The sequence below is a fragment of the Arachis hypogaea genome, chromosome 9 (assembly GCF_003086295.3).
Source record: "Arachis hypogaea cultivar Tifrunner chromosome 9, arahy.Tifrunner.gnm2.J5K5, whole genome shotgun sequence".
Taxonomy (NCBI): Eukaryota; Viridiplantae; Streptophyta; class Magnoliopsida; order Fabales; family Fabaceae; genus Arachis; species Arachis hypogaea.
Genome location: NC_092044.1, coordinates 108,325,205 through 108,352,836, shown reverse-complemented (window position 1 = coordinate 108,352,836; position 27,632 = coordinate 108,325,205). Strand labels below are relative to the sequence as shown.

The 27,632-nt window shown below is 34.2% G+C and overlaps 1 protein-coding gene and 1 long non-coding RNA gene across 5 annotated transcripts; both read left to right on the top strand.

Moving 5' to 3' along the window:
- Window positions 1-910: 910 nt before the first annotated feature.
- LOC112711582 (uncharacterized) lies at window positions 911-4,699 on the top strand. Of its 2 annotated transcripts, XM_025764259.3 has the most exons (14): window positions 911-1,330; window positions 1,997-2,108; window positions 2,225-2,337; window positions 2,431-2,553; window positions 2,679-2,851; window positions 2,941-3,016; window positions 3,133-3,219; window positions 3,305-3,385; window positions 3,566-3,598; window positions 3,738-3,791; window positions 3,881-3,922; window positions 4,076-4,154; window positions 4,258-4,328; window positions 4,441-4,699. In XM_025764259.3, exons 1-14 carry the CDS (start codon window positions 1,148-1,150, stop codon window positions 4,543-4,545), a joined length of 1,332 nt encoding a protein of 443 aa, XP_025620044.1. In that variant the 5' UTR covers window positions 911-1,147; the 3' UTR covers window positions 4,546-4,699. The 2 variants fall into 2 exon arrangements, with proteins under 2 accessions (XP_025620044.1, XP_025620045.1); XM_025764260.3 differs by lacking the exon at window positions 3,738-3,791 and having other exon boundaries at window positions 1,007-1,330.
- A 2,534-nt stretch (window positions 4,700-7,233) lies between these two features.
- Window positions 7,234-10,774, top strand: LOC112711581 (uncharacterized). 3 transcript variants are annotated; one of them, XR_011866037.1, is made up of 3 exons: window positions 7,260-7,580; window positions 8,184-8,330; window positions 9,251-10,774. It is a non-coding gene; the product is annotated as an uncharacterized lncRNA (long non-coding RNA). The 3 variants fall into 3 exon arrangements; XR_003157536.2 differs by having other exon boundaries at window positions 9,198-10,774; XR_011866036.1 differs by lacking the exon at window positions 9,251-10,774 and having other exon boundaries at window positions 7,234-7,580; window positions 8,184-8,510.
- The last annotated feature ends 16,858 nt before the right edge of the window (window positions 10,775-27,632 follow it).

Here is a 27,632-nt window from a genome sequence, read left to right as displayed (position 1 = left end):
ATAATGTGATAAATGGAAACGGCATGCTTCGTGCAGCTTAGCGATCAAAACCGCCAATGAAGCAATAATTTTATCTTCTTATATTGTAAGATTATTATGAATAAATATATGGCAGAATCGGATAGATATATGCAATTTTTTGTTTTTTACGAAAATTATAGTTATGGGGGATTTTTAGCTGGGAAAGCTAGTAGTGCAAGATAATACAAACTAAAGGTGATATTAATATATTATTGGATAAATTATAATTTTTTGTCTTTAAAATTCGTCAAAAATTTTAAAATATGTTAACTTTTATTTTGTTTTAATTTTGTCTCAAAAATTTTTAATTTACATTAAATATATTTTTAATAATTAAATTTTAAATAATTTAAGACTAATCTAATAATAATATATAATAAATTTGTTTAATTTATTTATATCAAAGATTATTTTTATAAAATTATTCTTAAATTCATCATATTTTTTTTTAAATTAGTCATGAAGAATAAATTTAATGCACATAAAAAATTTCTAAGACAAAATTACAATAAAATAAAATTTAAAAATATTTTAAAATTTTTAATAAACTTTAAAAACAAAAAATATACTTTAATATATATTATTTTACATACAATATTCTTTTCAAAAAAAAAAAGAAGAAAAAAAAAAACAAAAAATGGAGGTAAGAAATCCATAGTTTATCCACATCACTTCACTTCACATGCAGCCAAGCTGCAAACTTTACTCAGTGAAATGGACACGACAAAGAGTAGTCGAAGGCTCTTCAATCTTTCTTCCTCTATGGTTACCATCCCAATATATGTTTTTCGACAACGTTATTGTGTCTTGCATCACATCAATTAACTTATTAGGCTAATTTTGTTCATATATATCCCTTTTTGGTATACTTTACGATATTAGAAAGAAAAGCTAACAAAGGTTAATTTTTCTACCCCAATAAATATTTGCTAAGTAATATTATAAGAATTACATAAGTAGCTAAAAATATTCCGAAATCAAATGAATAATGAGGTGAAGCATAACCTCTCTTGTAATATATAAATAATCACCTTGCGTTCTACCTATTCCTAAGTTAGAAAATTGAAACAAACAGGCACATCCACATTATTATTACATTGTTCTCCAATTAAGCTTAAGGTGCTACATGGCATGGTGGAGTGGGCTAAGGGAGCTAAAGCCTTTGCTTCACTTGCTGCTTCCACTTAGCATCCATTGGGTTGCTGAAGAAATGACCGTTTCTGTTCTTGTTGATGTCACCACTTCTGCTCTCTGTCCTCGTCACACTACTTGCTCCAAAGCCATTTACATCAATGGCCTTCAACAAACGGTACTAATCATTCTCTCATTTACTTGTGCACTTTGTGTCTACTTTTCTTTTTAGTCTTATTAATTTGTTTGATAAAAAAGTGTTAGAAATATAACCATTAATGTTGCCTTCTCCCGTCAGCTTAAATTTTTGGGATGAGCGATTTTATGACATGGTATTAGAACTCTATGTCCGAAAAGTCTAGAGTTTAAGAGCTATGCATGTTGTTGGCCTTTTGCTTCTAATATCATAACTGTGTGATAATATCATACTATTATTGAAGAATAACATTATTCTTAGACTAATGTTATGCAAGGAAACTAGTTAGTGATGAGTAGCATTGATCTTACTAATCTGGTTCGAGAAGCGATGATTATCTTTCCTAGCATATGTTTTTGCAATCTCAATACTTGAACCCAAGATCATTGGAAAGAAGTCGAGTTTGCTAATCACTTGACTAACTCGAAGTTAGTAGTAGGCTGTAGTGATTTATTATGCTAGTAAAAAAAGTTCATATAAATAGTGGGATCAATAATTTTCTTCCCCTAATTATACTCTCTTGCTTCTCTAATTTGGTCCACTATATTCATATTGCCAACAATTTTGTTCTTCATTGGACAAGTCTTTGTGTAATTTTTCTTCTTAATTGAATTGTCGTATTACTGGAGTAGTAATGTTTTTCTGCAGGTTGTTGGAATTTTCAAGATGGTGGTTCTTCCAATACTAGGTCAGCTTTCGGATGAACATGGCCGTAAGCCTTTGCTTCTCATTACCATGTCAACTACTATTATTCCTTTTGGTATGCCATTACACTGTGTTTTGTTTTTCCATTTGTTTTCTGTTGATATATTTTTACTATCACTTACAACATTTTGTTATTTGTTTATTCACCTTTCACTGTTATTCTTGTTACAGCTTTACTTGCCTGGAATCAATCTGAGAGATTTGTCTATGCTTACTATGTTCTTCGAACAATTTCATTTATAATCAGTCAAGGGAGCATTTTCTGCATTTCTGCTGCATATGTGGTAAGATTTATTCTTGAATAATTGAACATAGGCCAAAAATGGGAAGAAAAATAGTAAAGAATTTTTACACACACTTCTTCTCTCTGTCCTTAGGCAGATGTTATCAGTGAAAGCAAAAGAGCAGCTGTATTTGGTTGGATTACTGGCATGTTTTCTGCTTCACATGTTCTTGGGAATTTCCTTGCTCGGTTTCTTCCCCAAAGCTACATTTTCATGGTGCATAATTATACATATGTAGTTACCTTTTTATGCATATTCATATCATATTGTGAATTCCTTTTTGGATGCTTCCTATTGACAACGAATCTTAGTAACAAAGTACACTGCTTCACTGGTTTCAGGTTTCAATAGCACTTTTGATATTTTGTCCTGTTTATATGCAATTCTTCCTCATTGAGACGGTGAAAGTTGCTCCGAGAAAAAATCATGAGTCAGGATGCTGCATGAAGGTAGTTGATTTTCTCAACCAGAGATACAAATCTATGAGAAAAGCTGCAGAAATAGTCATGTTCAGGTTGTTATTAATTTTAGGATTCATTTGTCTTTTCTTTTTTTTTAATGTGCAGTGCTTGAGTTCTAAGTAATTGTATTTTCATTTTTCAGTCCAACATTGAGGGGCATGGCTATTGTCACCTTCTTTTACAAGTTGGGAATGTCAGGCATAAACAGTGTTTTACTGGTATGCTTGCAATTGAATAAAACTTGAGATTAAATATTTTCAGATAATTGGTTCTTTAGCATATTGTACCAAGTTTTTATGTTTTGTACTTGACAGTCTGATAATTCCTTGTGCAGTACTATTTGAAAGCCGTTTTCGGTTTCAACAAAAATCAGTTCTCAGAACTTCTGATGATGGTTGGAATTGGTTCAATATTTTCTCAGGTCCATAAGTTAGCATATAGCTTGTCTAAAATTGTTTACAAAATTTTATTTGACATAGTAACTTACATTCAATTTTTGCTCCCAGATGGTGGTGCTTCCCCTACTAAATCCACTGGTTGGAGAGAAAGTGATACTTTGCTCTGCATTGCTTGCATCAATAGCATATGTAAGTTATTTATACTAGTGTATTAATAAGTGTCTGTTAGTCCACATTTTTATAAATTAAATATATATAGTAGTAACAAATATGAGATTAGTCAAAATGGTAAATATCTTATATTCTAATCAAGAGATTTTGAGTTCGAGTCGCTGACACCTTATTCTATGCATATATGATTCTATGTAGGCATGGCTCTATGGATTAGCATGGGCATCTTGGGTAAGTAAACTTGCCAACTGCCCATATATATATATATATATATATATATATATACCTTTTTAAACTACTTATTGCCAGTTCTACAATCTGCATTATTATTATTTTTTTGTAAGTAATTGAATTCATGACACCAATACAGGTACCATACTTGAGTGCCTCTTTTGGTGTCATCTATATCCTTGTAAAACCCGCTGTAAGTAGTAGATGACTCTTCCTATGATGCAATCATGTTATTAATAATCCCATAAGGTTCTAATATTGGTATTATTTCTTTTTATACAGACATATGCTATTATCTCAAAAGCATCAAGCTCAGTCAATCAGGTTTGGTTTCTTTCTTTATGAATCAACATCATCCCAAGCAACAAACAATTAACTAATAGCACAAATAAAACATCGTATAAAGGAACAATAATATTTCAACATCTTTCTTATTATTATACTCTTCTCACAATCATTCATGCTATTATACCGCAGGGAAAAGCACAAAGTTTTATTGGTGGAACACAATCTATATCACATTTACTATCACCTATTGCTATGACTCCATTGACTTGTAAGTGGAACAATAACTTTACTATCTAGCTACTTATAAAATCTTTTAAAAAATTCTTATTAGTGATTAGTGCTTACCATACAATTAACAACTGGTGTTTCAGCATGGTTTCTATCTACAAATGCTCCTTTTGATTGCAAAGGTTTCAGTATTATATGTGCATCAATATGCATGGTAACACATTTCATATTCTTTCTTCTCCCATAATGTATATATCTACATTCTTTAATTTTTATAGTTGTCACTCTCCACTCACATTGAAATCTTTCAAATTAATTTTGTTCAGATAATTTCACTTTGTTTTGCTTGCCTGCTGAAGCCCGATGATCATAGTTGCTCAAGTGATGATGACATAGAGAACAACCAGCAAACCGCTCTTCTTAGTGAATAGTGAATCCATTTGCCTTTATGATTTATGCTCCATATTTTTTATCTTTGTTTTATTTTATAATACAATTGGCTTTGAAAATGTAATTATATAAGTAGAGGGAAAAGAATGTAGTACATTTTAATACAATTTCTTTTTATATTATTAATTAGAGTAATGCTAGACTATCTAAGTTTTTTTATGAACAAAGTTCAACCAAATTAAACAATAAGACTTAAAATAATACTAGTCATAATTTGTTTTTGTTATGTTAGACCAACTTAGTTGGACTTAGTTAAAAAAAAATTTGGATGTATAGCATTATTCTATTAATTATTGTAGTTCTCTTTTACGATTTGTATGATCGTATAAAAATTATAATAATGCAAATTTTTTGTTTATTTAACTAGTGAATTAGTAATCTTAACTTTTGTAAGTTTAAATTTAACTAGTAATTTAAATACTAAAAGAAAAAGAAAAAGAAAAAAAGGACATAGGTCTCTGACTTTTTAAATTTTTGACAAATACATTCCTGACAAAATTTAAATACAAAAAAGTCTCTGATTTTAATAAATGGAGGACAATTTAATCCTTCTGTCTATTTGCCTCTCATACACTAAACGGAACTGACTGACGTGGATGAAATGGTGTCCAAAGGGGAATAAAGTTCGAAGGACAAATAAGTTCTTGACGTCATTTTGTAAATAAAATTCGGAGGACAAATAGGTCCTTGAGAATTTAGTTCATTATGCTTCTATTATGCTTCTATTATGAGAATTTAGTTTAAAAAATTATGCTTGTATTTTAAAATCTAGTTAACTTGTTGTATTCTGCAATTTACATTATTTGTATTAAAATTGCAAAAATTACATTAGATTATTTAGATTATTTGTATTATATTAGAATTTGTTAAATTACATTAGTTCAATTTTTATGATATAAGTGGCATTAGTTAGCATCATTCATTTATGCATCAAGTTAGCATTAGTTCACTTGTGCATCATTCATGTATTAAGTTAGCATTAGTGCATTTGTGTATTATATTAGAACTAGTATTTTTATGCGTAATAACATTACAGGAATATTTTTTTTAAATTATAGTTCGCTTTATTCTGACAGTATAAATTATGCATGACATAAAAGATTTATAAAATCAAACTAATTTTACAAAAAAATTCTAAGTTGAGAAAAGTCTCTGACTAAGAAGACCAAGATATCTGTAGATAAAAAATTAAATAATAACATTTTTAGTTATTATTTTTATATGAAAAAGTCTAATTTTTTATTAATAATTAATTTTAACATTCGTTATCTAAAATTTAAAATAATTTAACGTGTATAATTTTACATTTAAAATATTTTAATTGTAAAAAAATATCGGATGACATATTTTGATTTGTCAAATTATTAATATAAAATATAAATTATATATAGAGTAAAAATAGTAGAAAGAAATAAAAAAATTGAGAGAGGTAGATGAGAGAATTTAGGAAGGGAGTTTATTAATTTTGAAAAAAAATATTTTCTCTTAATTTTAATAAGAGTGTCATGTGACACATTTGATTATTAAACTAGATAGTAATATATGATACATAATATAAGTATATTTCAATTAGATAGTAATATATGATACATATAGAAGCACAATGAACTAAATTTTTAAGGTTGTCCTTCGAACTTTATTTGCAAAATGACGTTAATGACTTATTTATCCTTCGAACTTTATTCCCCTTTCATCGTGGCACCGTAACGGACACCTAGACACGTTTCATCCACGTCAGCTAGTTTCGTTGGTGTATGAGAGACAAATAGTCAGAAAGATTAAATTGTCCTCCGTTTATTAAAGTCAGAGACTTTTTTGTATTTAAATTTTGTTAGAGATATATTTGTCAAAAATTTAAAAAGATAGAGAATTATCTGTCTTTTTCTCAAAGAAAAAACAAGATATTAAATTTACCAGAAAATTGAATTTTATCCGGTAAAATTATGTAGTTTAAATATAATTTTATTAGTCTCTCTAATTAATATATATATATATATATATATATATATATATATATATATATATATATATATAAGAAAATACATTAATAAATAATGTTATAATGATAAACAATATTTTTTAAATATTCTAAAGGCTAACTATATATTCCAAAGTACTTATAATAAAAGAATAAAAAAATTAGAAAATCGTGGACAATATTTTTTTATGCCTAAAATAAAAAAAACAGAAATAAGAAGATAAATGGATATATTATATCCTAATTTTTAAAAGAGTAGAAAATATAAAAAATTTTAAGGTTTTAAAAACTCAACCAGTTATTAAACTGATGGAACAAAAAATTCAAAAGATTAAAAGTCTAGCCAAGTTTAACCATGGTTAAATTAAATATAATAAAATGATATATTTATGTATAAAGTATTTTTAAAACAAAAAACTGATTTTTTATAAAATATTTTTATCCTTAATCGAACCAGTTTCATATAAGTATATAACCACTTTCTAGTCACAGCTAGGATTTTTGAACCCCAATGCATTCTCTACTCTCTAGCCATCATACACAAATGCCAACCAGTTTGATGATGTTCCATTCTCCATCATGAAAATTTTTGCTCCCTAATAAATAAAATATTTGTTTGGTCAGAGAATTAAGAAAAAAACCAAATTTTTGGATCATTGTATGGGCCGGAAAACTCTGACCCACACCTAGATAAGAGAACCGGGTATAACCCAAATCACAAACAACCCACCGAAACATCTACCGCATTCACAAACCTTATAACTCTCCAACGGCTATGCATTTGTTGGGTACACCACAGAGGATATGCAAGCACAGCATTGAAAGAGATGAATGACAAGGTAGCTTCATCTCTTTTTTCTTGCTATTGAAAAATGAACTTTTGCCTCACATTTGTTTTTTCTTTTTTGAACTTATTATTAATGGGTGGATGATACTGGTGGATGTTTTCACCAAGACACAACAGAAGTAGCACTAGACCATTATTTCCTGCTCTGCAGTGTGATCTTATTTGGCTCAACCTTTTGATGTTAAGTCAAGGTAATATATGCTGCATTTCTGGAATATTATAAAACATTGTAGAATATCATGTAATTATTGTTTTCTTTTTGTTTTCTTGTCTGTTTCAGAGTCAATAGTCATACGTCATGAGTTGAATAGGGCTTGTACTATCAGTAATATACTTGACCTATATACAAGTTATTAATGGTTTATATTTTACATAACTCAAATGGATTTATCCTGCACAACTAGTCCCTTCAATTTCAAGAATTCACCATGCTGCAGAATGTGGTGCATAATTCAGCTATTTCGCTGGTAGAAAAAAAACATTACCTGATATACTTATTTCTTTAGATATTTCCTTCTCTAATAATAATAATCTAAAAACTTCATCCTTATTCATAATTTTGGCTAATTCTTGGCTGGAAAAAATGTTAGTTTCTTAGTGGAATCTATTTTTAAATCTTTTCTCTGCTTAACAAAAGCATGAAAAATGCACTCTACTATCATGTATAATTTAGTATCCTTGAATTCTGTATTAGTTTTTTTCTTATTTATATATATCATTTCGGCGTAAAAAATGATGGTTGTATACATGTTAGTAACGCTTTATTTTTTTTTTCTGTTTCATAATGAACTTAGTTACAGGCTAAAGAGGACTACAGTACCTTATGCTGTAAATTCACAGTTTAGCTCTTCCACATTACAAGGGTGCAAGTGCACCAAGAACCTGAAGTGTGCATTTTAGAAAGCTAACTAGCTGTTGCTTTTGCTTCTGCTGCATAAACAGTAAGAGTCTCACCTTTTTAGATTTTGCAGCCTCTTTAGTAAAAACTGATCTTGTTTGGAATTAATTTTGTGAACATGAACTGGAGCAAATGCTTGTTTTGTATCTGATTTTATGTTTAGAAATTTGGAATTGATTTGGACTGTGATTAGCAAAAATATATCTGGTTTTATTTACTGTAACGAATTATTTTTCTGCATTGCTTCCAAATTTGTTTTAAATTTCAGTTATTGCTTCCAAATTTCCAATGTCCTTCACCCTTTTGGCCGAGTAAATCCTTTATTCTTGTAGTAATAATTATTGCCAATTTGTAGTGGATCTACTATTATTAGCTGAAGAGAGTGATGTTTGGCCATATTGCTATTTTATAGTTGGCTTTAATCTATGGTTTAGGGTTGTTATTAGTTTATCTACCAAACCTATATGTTTTGATGAATAATTCTTGTATTCTTATGTGTTTATTTGCATAGAAATCTATGTGTTGACATAGACCTTGAATAATGTTCGTAGACACATTGATTGGTTTGCAAGAGTTACCAACTAAATTGGTTAAGTCTACTAGTCATTGTGTTGGTATTCTTTGGAGATTGCATATTACTTCTAAGTAACTATGAATTGATACCACGATGAGCCTAACAACAAAGTGAAAATGCAGTGCATAAGCAAAGTCAATTTATTGGCATATAAATGACAAAAAGTCAAAAAGTGAGAAGATTATTAGTAATTACTCTTCCATTTTTGTGTGGTTTTGTTTAATTTGTTATTTAATTTACAATTAAATTTGTTGTTCATGTTAAAAATGTCCGAGGAAAAAAAAATTCAAATCTTGCTGCTCCTCTTGCTAATCCCTCATTACCTCCTCAATCTAGTGGATATTCTGGGCGTAAAAATCGATTATAGATATGGAAATATTTCATTCCAGTGGAAGGTATCAAGAAGTATGCGAGATGTAAAAATTGCAATAGTCAAATAAAATATGCGGAGAGAATACGTGTTATGCATCAACATTGGAAGCGATGCTTTTGACTTGGACAATGAGCTGAGCAAGAGAAAAAAGACAAAAGGGAGAACAAGTGGTCTTATATCTTCACCGAGTGTTACCAAGTTTGACCGAATAGTATCTTGAAGTATCCTCACTGAGATGTTTATGACTAAAGAGTTTATAGAAAGAAATGTATTTCGAAGGCTCTTACATAGCTTACAACCCAAATTTAAAATCCCATAGTTTACTACATTGGCCCGTGACATATTTTCTCGACAAGTAAAGTTACAAAATTATCTCTCTTAACATTGTCAAAAAGTGTCTGAGAATTGACACTTGGATGTCGAGTTAAAATTTGACTTATATGTCTCTAACGGCACACTTTATTAACAATGATTGGAAGTTGTAAAAGAGGATATTGAATTTTTGTCAGGTGAGAGTCATTCAAGAGAAATACTTGGTAGAGCTATTGAAGGCTGTTTGGATGCTTGAAAATTGCATCAAATTTTTACTGTAATGGTTGACAATGCAACTTCTAATGATGGTGCAATTTTATACTTGGAAAAGAGATTAAATGCATGAAATAGTCTAATTTTGAAGGGAGACTATCTTCATATGCATTATTGTGCCCATATATTAAATTTGATAGTGAAAGATGGCTTAAAAGAGATTGATGATTTGATTACAAGAATTCGCAATGCAGTAAAATATGTCAAAGTCATCTTCTATGAGAAGTGAAAGTTTCAAAGTGTGCATTGAGCGGGAGAGCATCAACTATAAAGAACTTTGTTTGTTTGGATATCAAAACTTGGTGGAATTCGACATATTCAATGTTGGAGGCAGCATTGAAGCTTCGAGCGTCGTTTGATTTGCTAGAGTTGCAAGATGATAAATATAAAAATGAGATGAACAAATCTTTTTGTGTGTCTACAGATAATTATTGGACTTATGCAGAGTCAATTTTACCATTCTTAAAAATATTCTACGCTGCTAAATTACAATTTTTTTGGAGTTTGTATGTTACTAGTAATAAATACATGAAAAAAGTCTTTAACATTGAAAGAAAAATCAAGTTGTATTGTGAAAATAGTGATTTGAGCATAAGATCAATGACCTCCAAGATGCAAAGGAAATATGATAAGTACTTGCAATTGTGCTTGATTCATATCCCAAGTTGAATTTTGTAAACTGAATTTTCGATGAGTCCTTTGGTGTAGAAAAGGGAGTTGAACACAAGTCAAAATTATTTACTTGTTTGAATTCCCTTTATAATCATTACCAAAGCAAAGAGGATGAGTCTTAAAAGTAATCAAGATGCAATGATCAACGAAGAGGAAGAAGATGATATCTGAATATTTATTTGCAATCAATTGGACGTGATTCAAATACTAAATTTGAACTTGACAAATATTTGAAAGAAGATTGTAAGCCTAGAAATAAGTTGGCAAAGTTGGATATTTTGGATTGGTGGAAAGGAAATTCAACCCAATTTCATATGCTTGCACGTATCGCTCAAGAAGTTCTAGCCATACCAGTTTCTACAGTTGCTTCTGAGAGTGCGTTTAGTACGGAAGGAAGGATTATTAACTCCTTATCGGACACCACATATGGTGGAAGCTCTTGTATTCAGTCATAATTGGGTAATAGACGAGTCTTTTAGTCTAATTGAATGTTTTAAAGAGATTGAAAAAGTTGAACTAAAGTAATGTATTTTTTTTGTTTTTATTACTTGTTTGTTACTAATTGTTAGTTTCTATAATTAATGAGATTTTTTTTATGTAGGAAAAATTCTATAACAAATGTTGGCATACATATTTCTTTAGAAAATGATTAGAATATTGCAATTTCAAAATTGTGTTGAATTTGATTTAGTTTATTTTAACTTTATTTAGGTTAATACTATATTATATCATGTCTTAAATGTTGTCATGGAACAAAAAATAAGACAATGCTTTAGTTGATTAGTATTTATGCTGTCCCTCTCTCTCTCTCTTTCTTCCTCTATCTCCTTCTTTCTTTCCTTTTCTCTCCTCCCTCTCTCTCATATCAAAGAGGCTTTAAATCATCCTGTATAAAAATCAAAAGTTGCATAAATCCTAAAATATGCACATACTAATAAACTAAAATATTGTCTTATTTTTTGTTCAATGACAACATTCAAAACATGAAATAATATAGCATTAACCTAAACAAAGTTAAAATAAATTAATTCAAATCTAACATAATTTTGACCCATTACAATATTCTAATCATCTAAAAAAATATATGTGCCAATATTTGTTGTAGAATTTCTCTCTATATGAAAGAAATATCTCATTAATTATAGAAAACTAACAATTAATAATAAACAAGCAATAAAAAAAAAGTATATTACCTTGTTTAATTTTTTCAATCTCTTCAAAATTTTCAATTAGTTCAAAAGACTCATCTATTACCGATTTTGAGTAATACAAGAGCTTCTACAATATATGGTGTCAAGGAATTTCGATAAGGGTTAATAATCCTTCCTCCCGTATTAAATGCACTCTCAGAAGCAACTATAGCAACTATAGAAACCAGTATGGGTAGAACTTCTCGAGAATAGGGAGTCGGGTTGAATTTTTCTTCCACCAACCTTATCCAACTCTGCCAACTTGTTTATAGGTTTACAATCTTCTTTCAGATATCTGTCATTTAAATTTAGCATCTGAATCACGTCCAGTTCACTGCAAATAAATATTCAGGATATCCATCTTTATCCTCTTCATTGATCATTGTATCTTGATTAATTTGAGATTCATTCTCTTTGCCTTGATAGTGATTATAAAGGGAATTTAAGCAATTAAACAATTTTGATTTGAGTTTTCCTCCCTTTTCTATATCGAAGGATACATCCAAATCCAAATTACAAAATCCAACTTGTGACATGAATTAAGCACAATTACAATTAACATGTTAATGATATTTAGAATTCTCCAATATTTATCATGTTTTCTTTGCATTTTAGATGCCATTAACCTTAAACTCACATCACTATTTTCACAATGCAAGTTGATTTACCTTCCGATGCTAAAGACTTTTTTCATGTATTTATTACTAGAAACATACAAACTCCCAGAAATGCGCAATGTAGGCACACAATCAGATTTGTTCAAATCAAACGTTACTTGAAGCTTCAATGCTGCCTCCAACATTAAATATGTCGAATACCACTGAATTTCGAGATCCAAACAAATAAGGCCTTTATAGTTGATGCTCTCCCGCTCAATGCAGGCTTTGAAGCTTTCACTTTTTATAGAGGATAATTTTTATAATTGAGTCATCAATCTCTTTCAAGCCATCTTTCACTATCAAATTCAAGATATGGGCACAACAAGACATATGAAGATAGTCCCGTTCAAAATTAGACTATTCCATGCATTTAATCTCTCTTCAATTATAAAATTGCATCGTCATTAGGAGCTGCATTGTTAACCATTGCAGTAGAAACTTGATGCAATTTTCAAGCATCCAAATAGCCTTCAATAGTCCTACCAAGTATTTCTCCAGCATGACCCTCAACCCGACAAAAATTCAATATCCTCTTTTGCAACTTCTAATAATTATCAATAGAGTGTGCCATTAGAGATATATAAGTCAAATTTTGACTCGACGTCCAAGTTTCAGTTGTAAAGCACATTTTTTGACTATGATAAGAGAGATATTTTTGTAACTTCACTTTATCATAAAGAGAAAGTATATCACAGGCTAATGTAGTACGCTAAGGAATTTTAAACTTGGGTTGCAAGCTATGTAAGAGCCTTCGAAACACATTTCTTTCTACAAATCGAAAAGATAGCTCTTCAGTTACAAACATCTTAATGAGGATACTTGGAAGATACTGTTCGGTCAAATTTGGTAACACTCAATGAGGACATAGCACTTATTTTCTCGCATATTTTATTTGATCATTGTAATTTTTACATCTCGTATACTTCTCTGTACCTTTAAGGATATACCTTTGAGGGATAGTAGAATTTGAATGCTCTTCTCCCTAGACATTTTTAATTTGAGCAACAAACCTAATTGTAAATCAAATAACTAATTAAAAACCGCACAAAATTTGAAGAATAATTACTAATAACCTTTTCACTTTTTGACATTTTGTCATTTATATGCTAATAATAAATCGACTTTGTTCATGCACTGCATTTTCAATTTGTTGTTGCACTCATCATGATATCAATTTATAGTTATTTAGAGGTAATATGCAAGCTTCATAAATAATACAAAGAATACCAACACAATGACTAATAGACTTAACCAACTTAGTGGATAACTCTTGCATATCAATCAATGTGTCTATGTATATTATTCAAGGTCTATGTCAACACAGATTTCTATGAAAATGAACACAAAAGAATAGAAGAATTATAAATAAAAACATATAAGTTTGGTAGATAAACTAATGACAACCTCATGCCATGTATTAAAACCAACTATAAAATAGCAGATATATCTTTGCTAATCACAATCCAAATTTCTAAACATAAAATTAGATACAAAATAAGCTTTTGCTCAAGCTCATGTTCACAAAATTAATTCCAAACAAGATCATTTTTTTACTAATCAAGAGACTACAAAATCTGAAAAAGTGAGACTCTTACTGTTTATGCAGCATCAACAACTAGTTAGCTTTCTAAAATAGTAGTCATCCACGAAAGGTAAAGGCTTTGAACAAAATAGAGCACACCCTGATGTAAGAAAGCTGTAATTATTGTCTCCCCTGCTTCCAATCATAGTAAAAGATAATGATAAACCCAAGTTAAAAAGTGTAAAGAAGGAAATTAGAAAGTAAAGAGAAAAGAGATGACCTTCTGTGTTAGATAGCATTAGTAGGGGTTGGTAACGGCAGCAGCAGAAGAGAAGAATATCGTTCTCTGTTAGAAGTCGCGACAATGAGCGACGCCAGAACAAACCGATGGAGAGTGGTTCAATGATGGCGATGGTGACGATGGAAGTGGTGGGTTGGTAGCAACGGCAACAGTGGGAAGAGGAATGGTGTTGCTGTGTTGTTAGAAGTCGCGGCAGCAGTGAAGAGAAGAATATCGTTCTGTGTTAGAAGTCGCGACAATGAGCGACGCCAGAACAAACCGATGGACAGTAGTTCAATGATGGCGATGGTGACAATGGAAGTGGTGGGTTGGTAGCAGCGGCAACAGTGGAAAGAGGAATGGTGTTGCAGTGTTAGAAGTCGCGACAGTGAGCGATGCCGTAACTGCAGAACTGACCGATGGAGAGCAGTTCAACAACGACGACGGCAGTGATGACAGTGGTGGGTTGGTAGCGATGGCAGCAGGGAGAGAGGAATGTCGTTTTTGAGTTTTGGAAGAAGGTTGGTAGCGATAGCGGCAGAACGGTGAGGGTTTTTCACATTTTAGAGTTTGAATAAAATCAGTTATATTTTATTTAAAATCAAAGTGAACCATAAAAAATTGGTTTTTAAAGGATTTGTTTTTATAAAGACTATAGTTTCAGTTCAGTTTGTTATTTGAAAATATAAATCAATTTAAATTGATATTTTTAATTAAAATTAGTTTTATTTTTATGAATTGGTTTAAACTGATGTACTGTTATTATAAAGTGGTTTAAAACGAATTTTTTATATGACAAAACAGTCCGATTCAGTTTTTAAATTATTTAAAACAATTTAGTGTAGTTTTGTTCAGTTTATGAAAAAATTGAACCATAAACACCTCTACATATGAGAGTTGAAATTGACGAAAATAGACCAAGCTATCTTAGGATCATCTTTGGACGTTGATGTGAATTAAAAGCTACTGCCTCCCTTGGTCCACAAAGACAACATTGAGGCTCACTACTGCAACATTGAGCTGAAGCTTCAGTTTCGGTAAAAGAAAAAAATGGGTTCTCTTCAATGTGGATGCAAATCAATTTTCATCAAATGGTTGGTGGAAAAAAGATCACAACTTGGAGCCAAAAGAAGAATCAAATGGTGCCGATTCAAGTAGTACAACAACATTATATGACGTCCACTAAAAGGAAGAAAAAACAACAAGGACAGCAGACCACCACTCTCTCCAGGCACGATCCTCTGCTGTAGCTGCAATGTTCCTCTGCAACTTTGTGCCTCCACTATCCCTGCGTTTCTGCTCTGATTTTAGGAGGAGAAGACAAGCTATACATGGTCTTTATTGTGCAGAAGTTGTCACCACTTCAAGTCTTGAAAGCAATACCCCTTAATAAAAGGAGTAACCAGACAAGGACTCAAGGGAAGGAGTGAGAACAAAAATTTGAGTTTTTCACAGCTTTCAAGCTACTTTCATCTTCTCCTTTATTCATTGATTTTTTCTTTTTCAGTTTATCTTTCTTTAATTTTTCGTGGTAAAAAGGCATTTAGTGAGGTATTCGAAAAAGTCATATGAGAGAAAAGGCAAAGAAAGTTGAATTTTGAGAAAAAACTATTAAATATGTCAATCTCTTTTGATACATTTTCTATTTTGTGTCATGATCCTGAGAGGTTTTCCTTGTTAAGTTAGGTGAATACTTAGTGTTAAGTGTCTAGGCATGAGAGCTTAGTTGAAAAAAGCTTGTATAGAAGTTTGTGAGTTCTTTGATAGGATTAGGGAGAATCCCTAGGAAAAAACAAGCTTGGTTAGAAGCTTGTGAGTTCCTAAATAGGATTTGGAAGAATCCTAGGAGATTGGTGTTTGTAATCTTTGAAAAAGATAATGAAAATTTTACTATTATTGTGGTGGAGACTGGATGTAGGTTTCATTGCACAAGAAAACCAAATCAGGATATATGGTGGTGTAAGCTTCTCTTCTCTGCATTGTTTTATTCTATAAGTTATGAGATAAAATAATTTTTGTCTTCTCCATAATCGCTATCTTAGACATAGTAGTAATAAAGTTTCAATCTGTTTTGGTGTTCAAGTATTAAAACCCTAAAAAGAGACCCTAGATTAAACCACCTTCTTTAGGTCATTAATCACCTTCAGCAAGCAATGCGCCATCGAGTGCAACAGCTAGAATGCCAACTTGTTAGAGCGATCACAATCAAGGCAATCAAGATCATAGTCATAAAAGAAGAACTCCAGAAAGAGCTCACGCTCAACGACAGGAGGATTATCGGCGTCGTTCACGTTCGCCTCGAAGGGATATGAAGGATTCCCCCGATGCAATGAATGATCGTGATCTCCAAAGAGGAGAATAAGAAGAGATTCCTAACCACCCCAGTCTAAAAGGGGATGGACTCTGACGAACTCCACATAGGAGTTTAACTCCTAAAAGGCATAAGGAAGCTCAGGAACATGTTATCATGGGACAAACTCTTTTTGCTCCTCATGTTTTGCAAGTTCGATTGCCAAAACATTTTGATAAGTCGACAGACCTGAAGTATGAGGGGATCTCAGATCCTCTAGAACATGTGGATGACTTTGAGGCAAGAATGATTTTTTAAGGAGTGGGTGATGCAATCTGGTGTAAGGCTTTTCAGGTAACATGACTGGGACTAGCAATGGCTTGGTTCAACACTTTGCCTTCTAGATCCATATCCTCTTTTGCTGATATTAAAACAAAGTTCCTTGCACATTTTACTACCAAAAGAACTCAAGTCAAGCACTCGATTTCGTTGCTTGGTGTTGAGCAAAGAGCGTGAGAAAGCATCCAAGATTTCTTAGATCACTTTAATAAGGCATTACTAAAGGTTAACACATAAACTCCTGAAGTTGTGTGCTTATGCCTTATTGTTGGTTTGCTGGAGGGTGATTTTAGGTTGTATTTTACTTCCAAAGATGTTAAATGAATGGAAGAAATTCATCATATTTCTTTTTAGTATATGCGAGAAGAGAATGCCTCGAAGATGGTCTCGACTAAACGGAAAAATCTAACTCTGTAATCTAATAAGGCCGAAAGCTCAGTGCAATCCTTTACTCCTAAGTCAATGACACCACAAGTTGGGAAATTATCGATGTGTACACCCTTGTTAGCCTTATTAACTGAAATTTATCAACAAGTGTTGCAATGGAAAATACTTCCAAAAGCAAGGCAAATCTGGCTTAGAACTTCTTTGAATAAAACACAAAATTGTGATTATCACAAGTTCTATCATCATATGACTGAGGATTACATAGATTTGAAGCATTCAGTTCAAGACGAAAAGCTTCTTGAATTTGTTAGCACATTAGAACGTCTAGACGACATAACGATGGTGACAATCGGGAAGCCAGGAACTCCCCAAAATACCAAGACCGTTGAGATTGAAGATGATACTACCCAGGTGGTGTTAAATATGGTTGCAGGCAAAAATAGATTGGCAAAATCCAGAAACATAGTGAAGAGAGATGTCAAGGCTTTAAGTTCATAAGTTTTAAAAGTGACTAATATCCCAATTGTATAATTTACAGCAAATGATTTTCAATATACCATATTTGATGATGATGAGTCATTGATAATCACTGCTAAGTTGGAAAATGGTATTGTTAAAAGAATACTAATTGACACTAGAGCGGGTTTAAATCTACTTTTTAGAAATGCTTATGATGTGTTAGGATTAAAGATAAGCACTTAACATGACATCTCCTAGGGGTAGTGGATTTAGGAGACCATTTTATTAAGTCTGATGGGGATATAGATATCCTTTTTACTGTGGGAGAAGGTGTTGATGTCTGAGTGGTACAAGCTGAGTTTGTCATCCTAAAAGATTCCATAGTTTATAATGTGATCCTTGGAAGGAAGATAATCAATAACTTCTGTGTTTTTATATCAACAAAGTTTTCAGTGATGAGGTTTCTGACTTCCGAAGATTGTGTAGCCACTATCTAAGAAAATTATGTAGCTGCTGTAAAGTGCAACAAAGCAAGTTTGACCTTGAGGGATAAAATTAAGGATTCAACTGGTGTAATTTTGGTGGACTTAGACTCCCAGGTTCAAGAAAAGCCCAGACTAAAACCAACTGGAACCTAAAGAAGTTCCAGATTGGAGATGTTCCAAATAAATACACCAATGATTAATAAAGACATACCTCATCCGTGGAAGTTGGAGCTTCAAAGTTTCTTGAGAGGCAATGTTGATTTGTTTGCATGGGAACCTTCCGATATGTCTGGAATTGATCCTATATATACTCATGTCCTATCAACTTGCTATTGATCCTATGTTCAAACCGATTGTGCAACGATGTTGAAAAATGTCGCCAGACCCAACTACCAAGATTAAGAAATAAGTACAAGGGTTATTGGATGCTGAATTTATTCGGGAGTTAACTTATTTAACATGGTTGTCCAATGTTGTAATGGTAAAAAAATCTAATGAAAAATGACGTATATGTATTGATTACATTGATTTGAATAAAGCCAGCCCAAAATATTGCTTCCCATTACCCAAAATTGATAAGATAATTGATTCTACCTCGGGTTATCGGATATTAAGTTTCCTGGATACTTATAGTGGTTATAACAAAATTTGCATCCACCTGATGAAGATAAAACTGCTTTTATTATCCCAAAAGAGATTTATTGTTATGCTGTAATGTCGTTTGGTTCGAAAAATGCATGGATCACTTATCAAAGACTGATGGCCAAAGTATTTAAGCAACAAATCGAAAAAAAAAACATGGAAGTCTATATTGATGATATGTTGACAAAGAAGATTTTAACTTGATTGTTGATCTGCAAGAAATTTTTCACTACCTCCGGCTTCTCCAGATGAGGTTGAATCCAACAAAATATGCTTTTAGGGGTTAGGGAGGTAAATTCTTAGGTTTTTTGGTAAGTCAAAGGGGTTTTGAAGCTAACCCTAAAAAGTGTCAAGCTATACTCAATATGTTGAGTCCTCAAAACCTCAAAAAGGTATAGAGGCTCATAGGTCGGCCACCTTATCCAGATTTTTGGGAACTTTTGCTGAAAAAGCAAAGTCGTTTTTAATTTAATGAGGAAAGGAATCGATTTTGTATGGACAGAAGAATGTGAGACCGCTTTTTAACATTTTAAAAATTTGTTATTGTCTCCTCCTGTTCTAACAAAACAAGAACCCAAAAAACCCTTATATTTATACTTGACTATAATTGAAGAAACGATGACTTCAACCTTAGTTTTGGAAGATGACAGTAAGCATCAACGACTTGTTGATTTTATTAGTAAGGTTATTCAATGACTAAATTAAAATATTCAAAGTTATCCTCAGGGGTACGACGTCGCCAAATCCAGCCTCCCTCAAGTAAGAGAAAATGCCGTTTGGTGGTCGGAGTCTGTGACTAACTCTCTTGAGTAGAAGTAGCCGACCCAGCTGGTAAAAAATAAAAAACCCATATCAAAAGTTTATCAACCTATAAAGCTATAAAAACCTCATATTAGATAATTCTAACAACAATTTTTTTTAAATAAATTAACTGAGTTATTATTTTAATCTAACATTAAAAAATTTCGTCCAAGCAACAGACGTTTACATAACAACTCAAACTGAATTATAAAATTACGTTAACAAATAACTAAACATGCATATAATCTACACTTTCAAATTATTTAAATAAAACTGGTTACTTATTGAATGCATAACTGAATGAATAATCGTGTATATAATTAAATTTAAATAAAAATATCTAAATAAAAAAATTGTACCGAAATTGGCAAACTTCTATATAATTAAATCTAAATTAAAATATCTAAAATAACAAAAAAATTACTGCAACATTCAACTTAATAACTAAGTTATAACAACTTCAGTATAAAAATTTAGAAATTTTTATATTAAATAAATACAAACATCTACATATTCAGACGTAATTAAGTTTACCAGTATATCTTAATTATCCTTTTTTCTTTTTTTATAACTAAAGTCGTTAAAAACAAACCGAAATAAAGTTTTACCTACCAAATTCATGTGAAAGTATGCCTAATATCTCACTGGATCGTTTAAACAACTCAGAACAATATATTTCTATGCCTAACATTTATTGCATACTACTTCTATGAAGGTACTCATACTACCGCAACATATTTTATGTTTAACATAAACATTAAATGGAGAACAAGACTAGTCTTAAAGTCGTCTGCCCCAACAACGTGCCACGTGGTGTTCAACCTATTAATGTCCACATCGTATTGATCGACGTGTACCATAATCTTCAAATAATTCGTAGATTTGATTAGAGAAGAGTAAAGTGGGAGAAAAGTGAAGGAAATGAAGGGTTTCAAGCTTTTAAATACGCTGTAAATGAAACTCTTATATATAGGCGTTTTTATTCTTATTTCGTTTACAGTGTAAACGAAATAATTATTCACGTATTTCGTTTATACTGTAAACAAAATAAACTTATTACATAACACGTGTGTAAACGTCATATGACCGTTATATTTTTAGTCTTTGAAATAAGACATACGATATAATTTCATAAAAAAACTGTAAAATATTTATTTTCATAAATAAAATATTTATTTAATTTATTTAAAAACAAAATCCATAAAAAAGGTTGTGGATAGAAGCAAAAAGAAAACATAATTGTTCTTTGAGTCTCCAGAAGGAAAGTTTTATTACTTTATTAGTTAATCATTGTGGTCAGGAAAAAAACTATGATGCTACATAATTAAATTTAATTAATTTAATTTAATAATTTATTGATATAATAAAAATTAATTGAAGAAGAAAGAAGAGATGCATAAAAGAGGAAAATTTTGATTGAATTTGATTAAAAAATAATTTATTTATTTAGTATTTCTCAAAAAAAAACACAATCTTTTTATTATATACTACGATATTAATAGATAATAAAATAATAAATTAGAAATTAATTTATTATAGTCAAATGTGTTTATTAATTTACTTTTTGTTTGTTAAATATGTGTAAAAGAAAAATAAATTAGTTAGTGGTATAATCAATTTGGATTCTTCATAATTTTGTCAAATTTATTAATAGGTTATTGTATTTTAAAAGTTTGTAATTAGTTTTTCATATTTTATAAAAGTTTGTGATAAGATGTTTGCCATTACAGAAATGTGTAAAGAAAACGAAATATTTTTATAGGTATATTCTTATAAAGGCTTAATTGAAAGAAATTGTAAATAATAAGAACTTGATTACAATAAAAGTAAATTTTTCATTTATTTTTTTCATAATATTAAATGAATTAATAACATACTAAAAGATAATATATTTAATGTAATATTTTTAATGGATACATTATTTTTATTCAGTTTACTAATATATTTAAGAAAAATAATCAAGAGTCTTGTTCATACCCTGGCCCAATAATAAGGGCCCAGGTCCAAAAGAAAAGCTTAGTCCAGAGGATTGAGCCTTGCTGAGCACCGACCTTCGTGTTAAGAAGTCAGTGTTGACTACAATTTGTCCTAAAGAAGTCGGGCACGAGATTAGCTGGCAGATAAACACTCATTCAAATGAGTAACCGCCCCTAAAATCTCTCTAACCGCTTCATCAAGCCATATCTTAACCTCCCTAAGATAATGGGACGGTTAACACCCTAAAGATATGGCACTGCTCCAACGGTGGTTATTGGCTCACCACTATAAATACACTGACACCCCTCAGGTATCTCTACGCCCAATACTCTCTAGACCTGCTCACACCCTTGCTAACTTAGGTATCGGAGTGTCTTTGCAGGTACCACCCCCATCTCCTCGTACAAACAAGTCGGACGGAGTCTCCCGAGTTGCATACTCATTTAGAATCCTCCTCCTTCACACATTTGGACCAACCAACGTCATCCAGCCCATCAATCTCCGGTTACCCATCGTAACATTGGCGCCGTTGCCGGGGACCCGAGAGATCATTCACCGATGGCGGACATATCCCACGAAGAAGGTCATGTGGAGACAGACTCTGAGCAAGAGAATCTGGACACAGGCAATAACGATGTGGACCTCACCCTCCACCAGGAAATTGATAATCAGCACAGAGAAGGCACCTCTGGAGTAAAGAACTCGAAGGTAAACTCCTCAGAAGGGCGCGAGTCAGAAAAAGAAGGACCATCCCATGTAACTGAACTCATGGGATTAGTCCACAGCCGCCTGGAACAGTTAGAACAAGAGCGGGAGCGGCAAAAGGAAACTGAAAAGAGCCTAAAAGAGGAGATGGAACGACGAAAAGAGTTAGAAAGAAAACTCTTAAAGTTGGAATCCTCCCTCAAAAGTCGCAACTCCCGTGACGAACAAGAAGAGCCGCCCTTAGGGGGGGAGGATCCTTTCAGCGAGGACATAATGAGAGCAAAAGTTCCGAGGAACTTCAAAAGCCCTGATATGGACCTCTACGACGGAACCACGGATCCAAAGCACCACCTGAGCAACTTCAAAAGTCGGATGTACCTAGCCGATGCTTCCGACGCTACGCGATGCAAAGCCTTCCCGACCACTCTATCGAAAGCAGCGATGAAGTGGTTCGATAGCCTCCCTCCGAGGTCGGTTACTAGTTTTGAAGACCTCTCAAGGAAGTTTTTGATGAGGTTCTCAATCCAGAAGGACAAAGTGAAACATGCACCGAGCCTCCTGGGAATAAAACAGGAGGTCGGAGAATCTTTACGAGCCTATATGGAAAGGTTCAACAAAGCATGTTTGGAGATTCAAGACCTGCCCACAGAGGCAGTCATAATGGGATTAGTCAATGGACTCAGAGAAGGTCCCTTCTCGCAGTCCATATCTAAAAGACACCCTGTTTCTCTAAGTGATGTACAGGAAAGAGCTGAAAAGTACATCAATATGGAGGAAAACGCCAAATTAAGAGACCTGAGTTGGCGACCTGGGCCCCCTCCCTCAACAAAAGAGAGGGAAAGGGAAACTAAGAAAAAGGAAGAACTCGGTCTCGAAAGGTCAAGAAAATATCACTCTTATACTCCTTTGAAAGTTTCTATAGTGGATGTATACAGAGAGATTTGTAACACTGAGAGATTGCCACCCCCTAGACCCATTAAAAACAAAAAAGGGGGGAGCCGCAGCGATTACTGCGAGTACCATAAAATATATGGTCACTCCACAAACGACTGTTACGATCTTAAAAATGTGATAGAAAAGCTGGCTAGAGAAGGTCGGCTTGATAGATATCTCATAGAAAGGCCGGACGGTCATGGAAAGAGAAAGCGAGACGATATGGATAGAAGAGACCCACCACCGCAGACACCAGAGAGACATATCCATATGATCTCAGGAGGGTTCGCGGGAGGGGGACTTACCAAATCCTCTTGCAAAAGACATCTCAAAAGAGTCTACCAGGTCGGGAAAGAGTCACCCGACCTCCCTACCATTTCATTCACAAAAGAAGATGGGCAAGGAATAATCCCTGGACACGATGATCCAGTAGAAATAACTATGATCCTAGCAAATGCCCATCTCCACAGAACCCTAGTAGACCAAGGAAGCTCGGCGGACATTCTTTTTAAGCCCGCTTTTGACAAGCTAGGGTTAGATGAGAAAGAATTAAGAGCCTACCCCGACACCCTATATGGATTAGGGGACACGCCAATAAAACCACTAGGATTTTTGCCCCTTCACACCACTTTTGGAAAAGGGGAAAAATCAAAGACTCTGAGTATAGACTTCATAGTCATTGATGTGGGGTCAGCATATAATGCTTTAATCAGCAGAGCTACCCTTAATCGGCTCGGAGCAGTGGTATCCACTCCTCACCTCTGCATGAAATTCCCGACCTCAGCGGGAATAGCAACGGTAAGGGGAGACCAAAAATTGGGGAGGAAATGCTACAATGAAAACCTAAATCTGAGAGGAAGGGGCAGAGAAGTTCACACAATAGAGCTCGGTGGCGCAAGGGCCAGAGAAGAGCTGCGACCACAACCGGGAGGAAAAACCGAGGAGATACAGGTCGGTAAAGAGGAAGGGAAAAATACTCATATAGGAGCCAACCTGGGGGAAACCCTAAAACAAAAATTGACCGAGCTCCTAAGAGATAATTCCGACCTCTTCGCCTGGAAGGCCTCTGACATGCCAGGGATAGACCCGGAACTCATGTCCCACAAGCTCTCGGTTTATCCAGGATCCCGACCTGTACAACAAAGAAGACACAAGCTCGGTCCAGAACGAGCCCTAATAGTAGAAGAGCAAGTGCAGGCGCTCCTGGAAGCTGGCTTCATCAGAGAAGTCAAGTACCCAACATGGCTAGCCAATGTAGTGCTAGTCAAAAAACAGAATGGCAAATGGAGAATGTGTGTCGACTATACCGACTTAAATAAGGCATGTCCCAAGGACCCTTATCCCCTACCAAGTATTGATACCCTAGTGGACTCCAGCTCGGGGTACCAGTACTTATCATTTATGGACGCCTATTCGGGATATAATCAAATCCCGATGTATGAGCCAGACCAGGAGAAAACATCATTCATCACACCCAGAGCTAATTTCTGCTACGTGGTCATGCCATTCGGATTGAAGAATGTAGAAGCCACATATCAAAGGTTGATGAATAAAGTGTTTTCCCCTCACCTGGGGACCCTAATGGAAGTATACGTCGACGACATGCTGATAAAAACCAAGAAGGAAGTCGACCTCTTGTCAGACCTCTCACAAGTCTTTGACACCATAAGGCTGCACGGGATGAGACTAAATCCCGCAAAGTGCGCCTTTGCGGTGGAGGCAGGGAAGTTTCTAGGGTTTATGCTAACACAAAGAGGGATAGAAGCCAATCCCGATAAGTGTAGAGCCATCCTAGAAATGAAAAGTCCGACTTGTGTGAGAGAAGTCCAGCAGCTCAATGGCCGACTTGCAGCCCTCTCCAGATTTTTGGCACGATCGGCACTAAAATCCCTTCCTCTGTTCTCCTTATTGAGAAAGGGATGTCAGTTTGAATGGACTCCGGAATGCGAGGAGGCGTTCTAAGAGTTCAAAAAGTTTTTAAGCCAACCTCCTATTCTGACTCGACCAGCATCTGGAAAAGACCTCGTCCTGTACTTATCCGTAGCGGACAAAGCTGTTTCATCAGCCCTAATAAAAGAAGACGAGGTCGGACAACATCCAGTTTATTTCATCAGTAAAGTCCTACAGGGCCCTGAGCTAAGGTACCACAAACTAGAGAAGTTTGCCTACTCCTTAGTAATAGCCTCACGAAGGCTATGACCTTACTTTCAGGCTCACACAATAAGAGTCCGTACGAACCAACCCATGAAGCAAATCTTCCAAAAGACGGATGTTGCAGGGAGAATGGTTCAATGGGCAATAGAGCTCTCCGAGTTCGACTTAAGATATGAAACTCGGACAGCAATTAAAGCCCAGTGCCTCGCCGACTTTGTTGCAGAATACGCAAGGGATCAGGAGGAAAAATCGACTACATGGGAACTCTATGTAGACGGATCCTCCAATAAAACAGGAAGCGGCGCAGGCATAATATTGGTAGATGAAAGAGGAACCCAGATAGAGGTTTCCCTAAAATTTGAATTTCCAGCTTCAAATAATCAGGCAGAATATGAAACCTTAATTGCCGGATTGAAATTGGCAGAAGAGGTCGGTGCTACAAAGGTGATGATATACAGCGACTCACAGGTGGTGACCTCCCAGATAAGTGGAGAGTATCAGGCAAAGGACCCAAACATGAAGAGGTACTTGGACAAAACTCTGGAGCACCTTGGGCATTTTGCAGAAACCGAGGTTAAACACATAACTCGGGATTTAAACAGCAGAGCAGACGCCCTGTCCAAGTTAGCAAGTACCAAACCAGGAGGGAACAACAGAAGCCTGATTCAAGAAACCCTCCAGGAACCCTCAGTAGCAAGAATAGAAGACAAACAAGAAGTACTTGAGGTAGTCGGTTTAAACCTCGGATGGATGAACCCCTTAGTCGAATACATGAAATTCGACATCCTCCCTAAAGAGGAGAAAGAAGCTAAAAAGATCCGAAGGGAAGCACAACACTACACCTTGGTGAGAAATATCCTCTACAGAAGGGGGATATCGACACCATTGTTAAAGTGTGTACCGATCTCAAGAACCCCCGAGGTATTGGAGGAAGTACATAGTGGGATCTACGAAAACCATCTCGGAGCAAGGTCACTAGCCAGAAAAGTAATCCGAGCTAGATTCTACTGGCCGACCTTGCAGAAAGATGCCACAGAATTTGTGAAAAAGTGTCAACCATGTCAGATGCATGCAAATTTCCACGTGGCTCCACCAGAAGAGCTCATCAGTATCACTTCTCCATGGCCTTTTGCAAAATAGGGAATGGATTTGTTAGGTCCTTTTCCCCAAGCGCCAGGACAAGTCAAATACCTGATCGTGGGAATAGATTACTTCACAAAGTGGATAGAAGCAGAACCATTGGCCACCATCATCGCTCAAAGAAGTCGGAGGTTCCTCTACAAAAATATCATCACAAGATATGGGATACCTTATTCCATCACTACAGATAATGGAACCCAATTCACTGATGCTACCTTCAGAAGCTTAGTAGCCAGTATGAAAATCAAACATCAGTTCACCTCGGTGGAGCACCCACAAGCCAATGGGCAAGCCGAGGTAGCCAACAAAGTCATACTGGCAGGGCTAAAGAAGAGATTGCAAGAAGCAAAAGGAGCTTGGGCTGAAGAGCTCCCTCAAGTGCTATGGGCTTACAGGACAACCCCCCAATCCGCCACGGGAGAAACACCCTTCCGACTAGTTTATGGCGTAGAAGCCATGATACCAATAGAAATCAATGAGCAAAGCCCAAGGGTAATTCTCCATGACGAGGTCGGAAACATACGGGGGCACAAAGAGGAGCTCGACTTACTCCTCGAAGTCCGAGAAGATGCCCAGATAAGAGAAGCAGCATTGAAACAGAGGATGACTACAAGGTACAACAAAATATTCATTCGAAGAACATTTGCCCCGGATGACTTGGTCTAAATCAGAAACAACATTGGAGTCAACAAATCAGGAGAAGGAAAGCTCGCCGCAAATTGGAAGGGACCATACAAAGTCAATGAAGTTTTAGGAAAAGGTTATTATAAAGTAACTGACCTGAACGGCACTGAGTTCCCAAGGTCGTGGCATGCTTGTAATATGAAAAGGTACTACAGTTAAAAGCGAACTCTACTCCCTGATGTACTCTTTTCCCAACTTCATGATTTTTTCCCAAAAATTAAAGGGTTTTTTCTGGAGAAGGGTTTTTAACGAGGCATCATAGTAGAGGCTAAGGGAAAGTAGGCTATTAAAAACCCTTAGTAGCAAGAAGGTACCTCCCCAATTAATAAAGATCTTTTTTTTCTCATCTACAATATCTCTTATAAGCTCCCTTCTATTTTCTAAGTCTTTCTACGAAACGCGCCGACTTAAGCTCGACAAAACGTGAAAATCCCATGAACCGACCTAGATGGTCGTCAGGATAAAACGACGAGGTACAAGTCGGTGTAAAGAGG

Excerpts from the sequence above, each read along its gene's own strand:
- LOC112711582 (XM_025764259.3), top strand. The coding sequence starts at position 1,148 with ATGGCATGGTGGAGTGGGCTAAGGGAGCTAAAGCCTTTGCTTCACTTG. Across the intron at positions 1,331-1,996 it reads TCAATGGCCTTCAACAAACG|GTTGTTGGAATTTTCAAGAT; the intron begins GTACTAATCATT and ends GTTTTTCTGCAG. Across the intron at positions 3,599-3,737 it reads GATTAGCATGGGCATCTTGG|GTACCATACTTGAGTGCCTC; the intron begins GTAAGTAAACTT and ends ACACCAATACAG.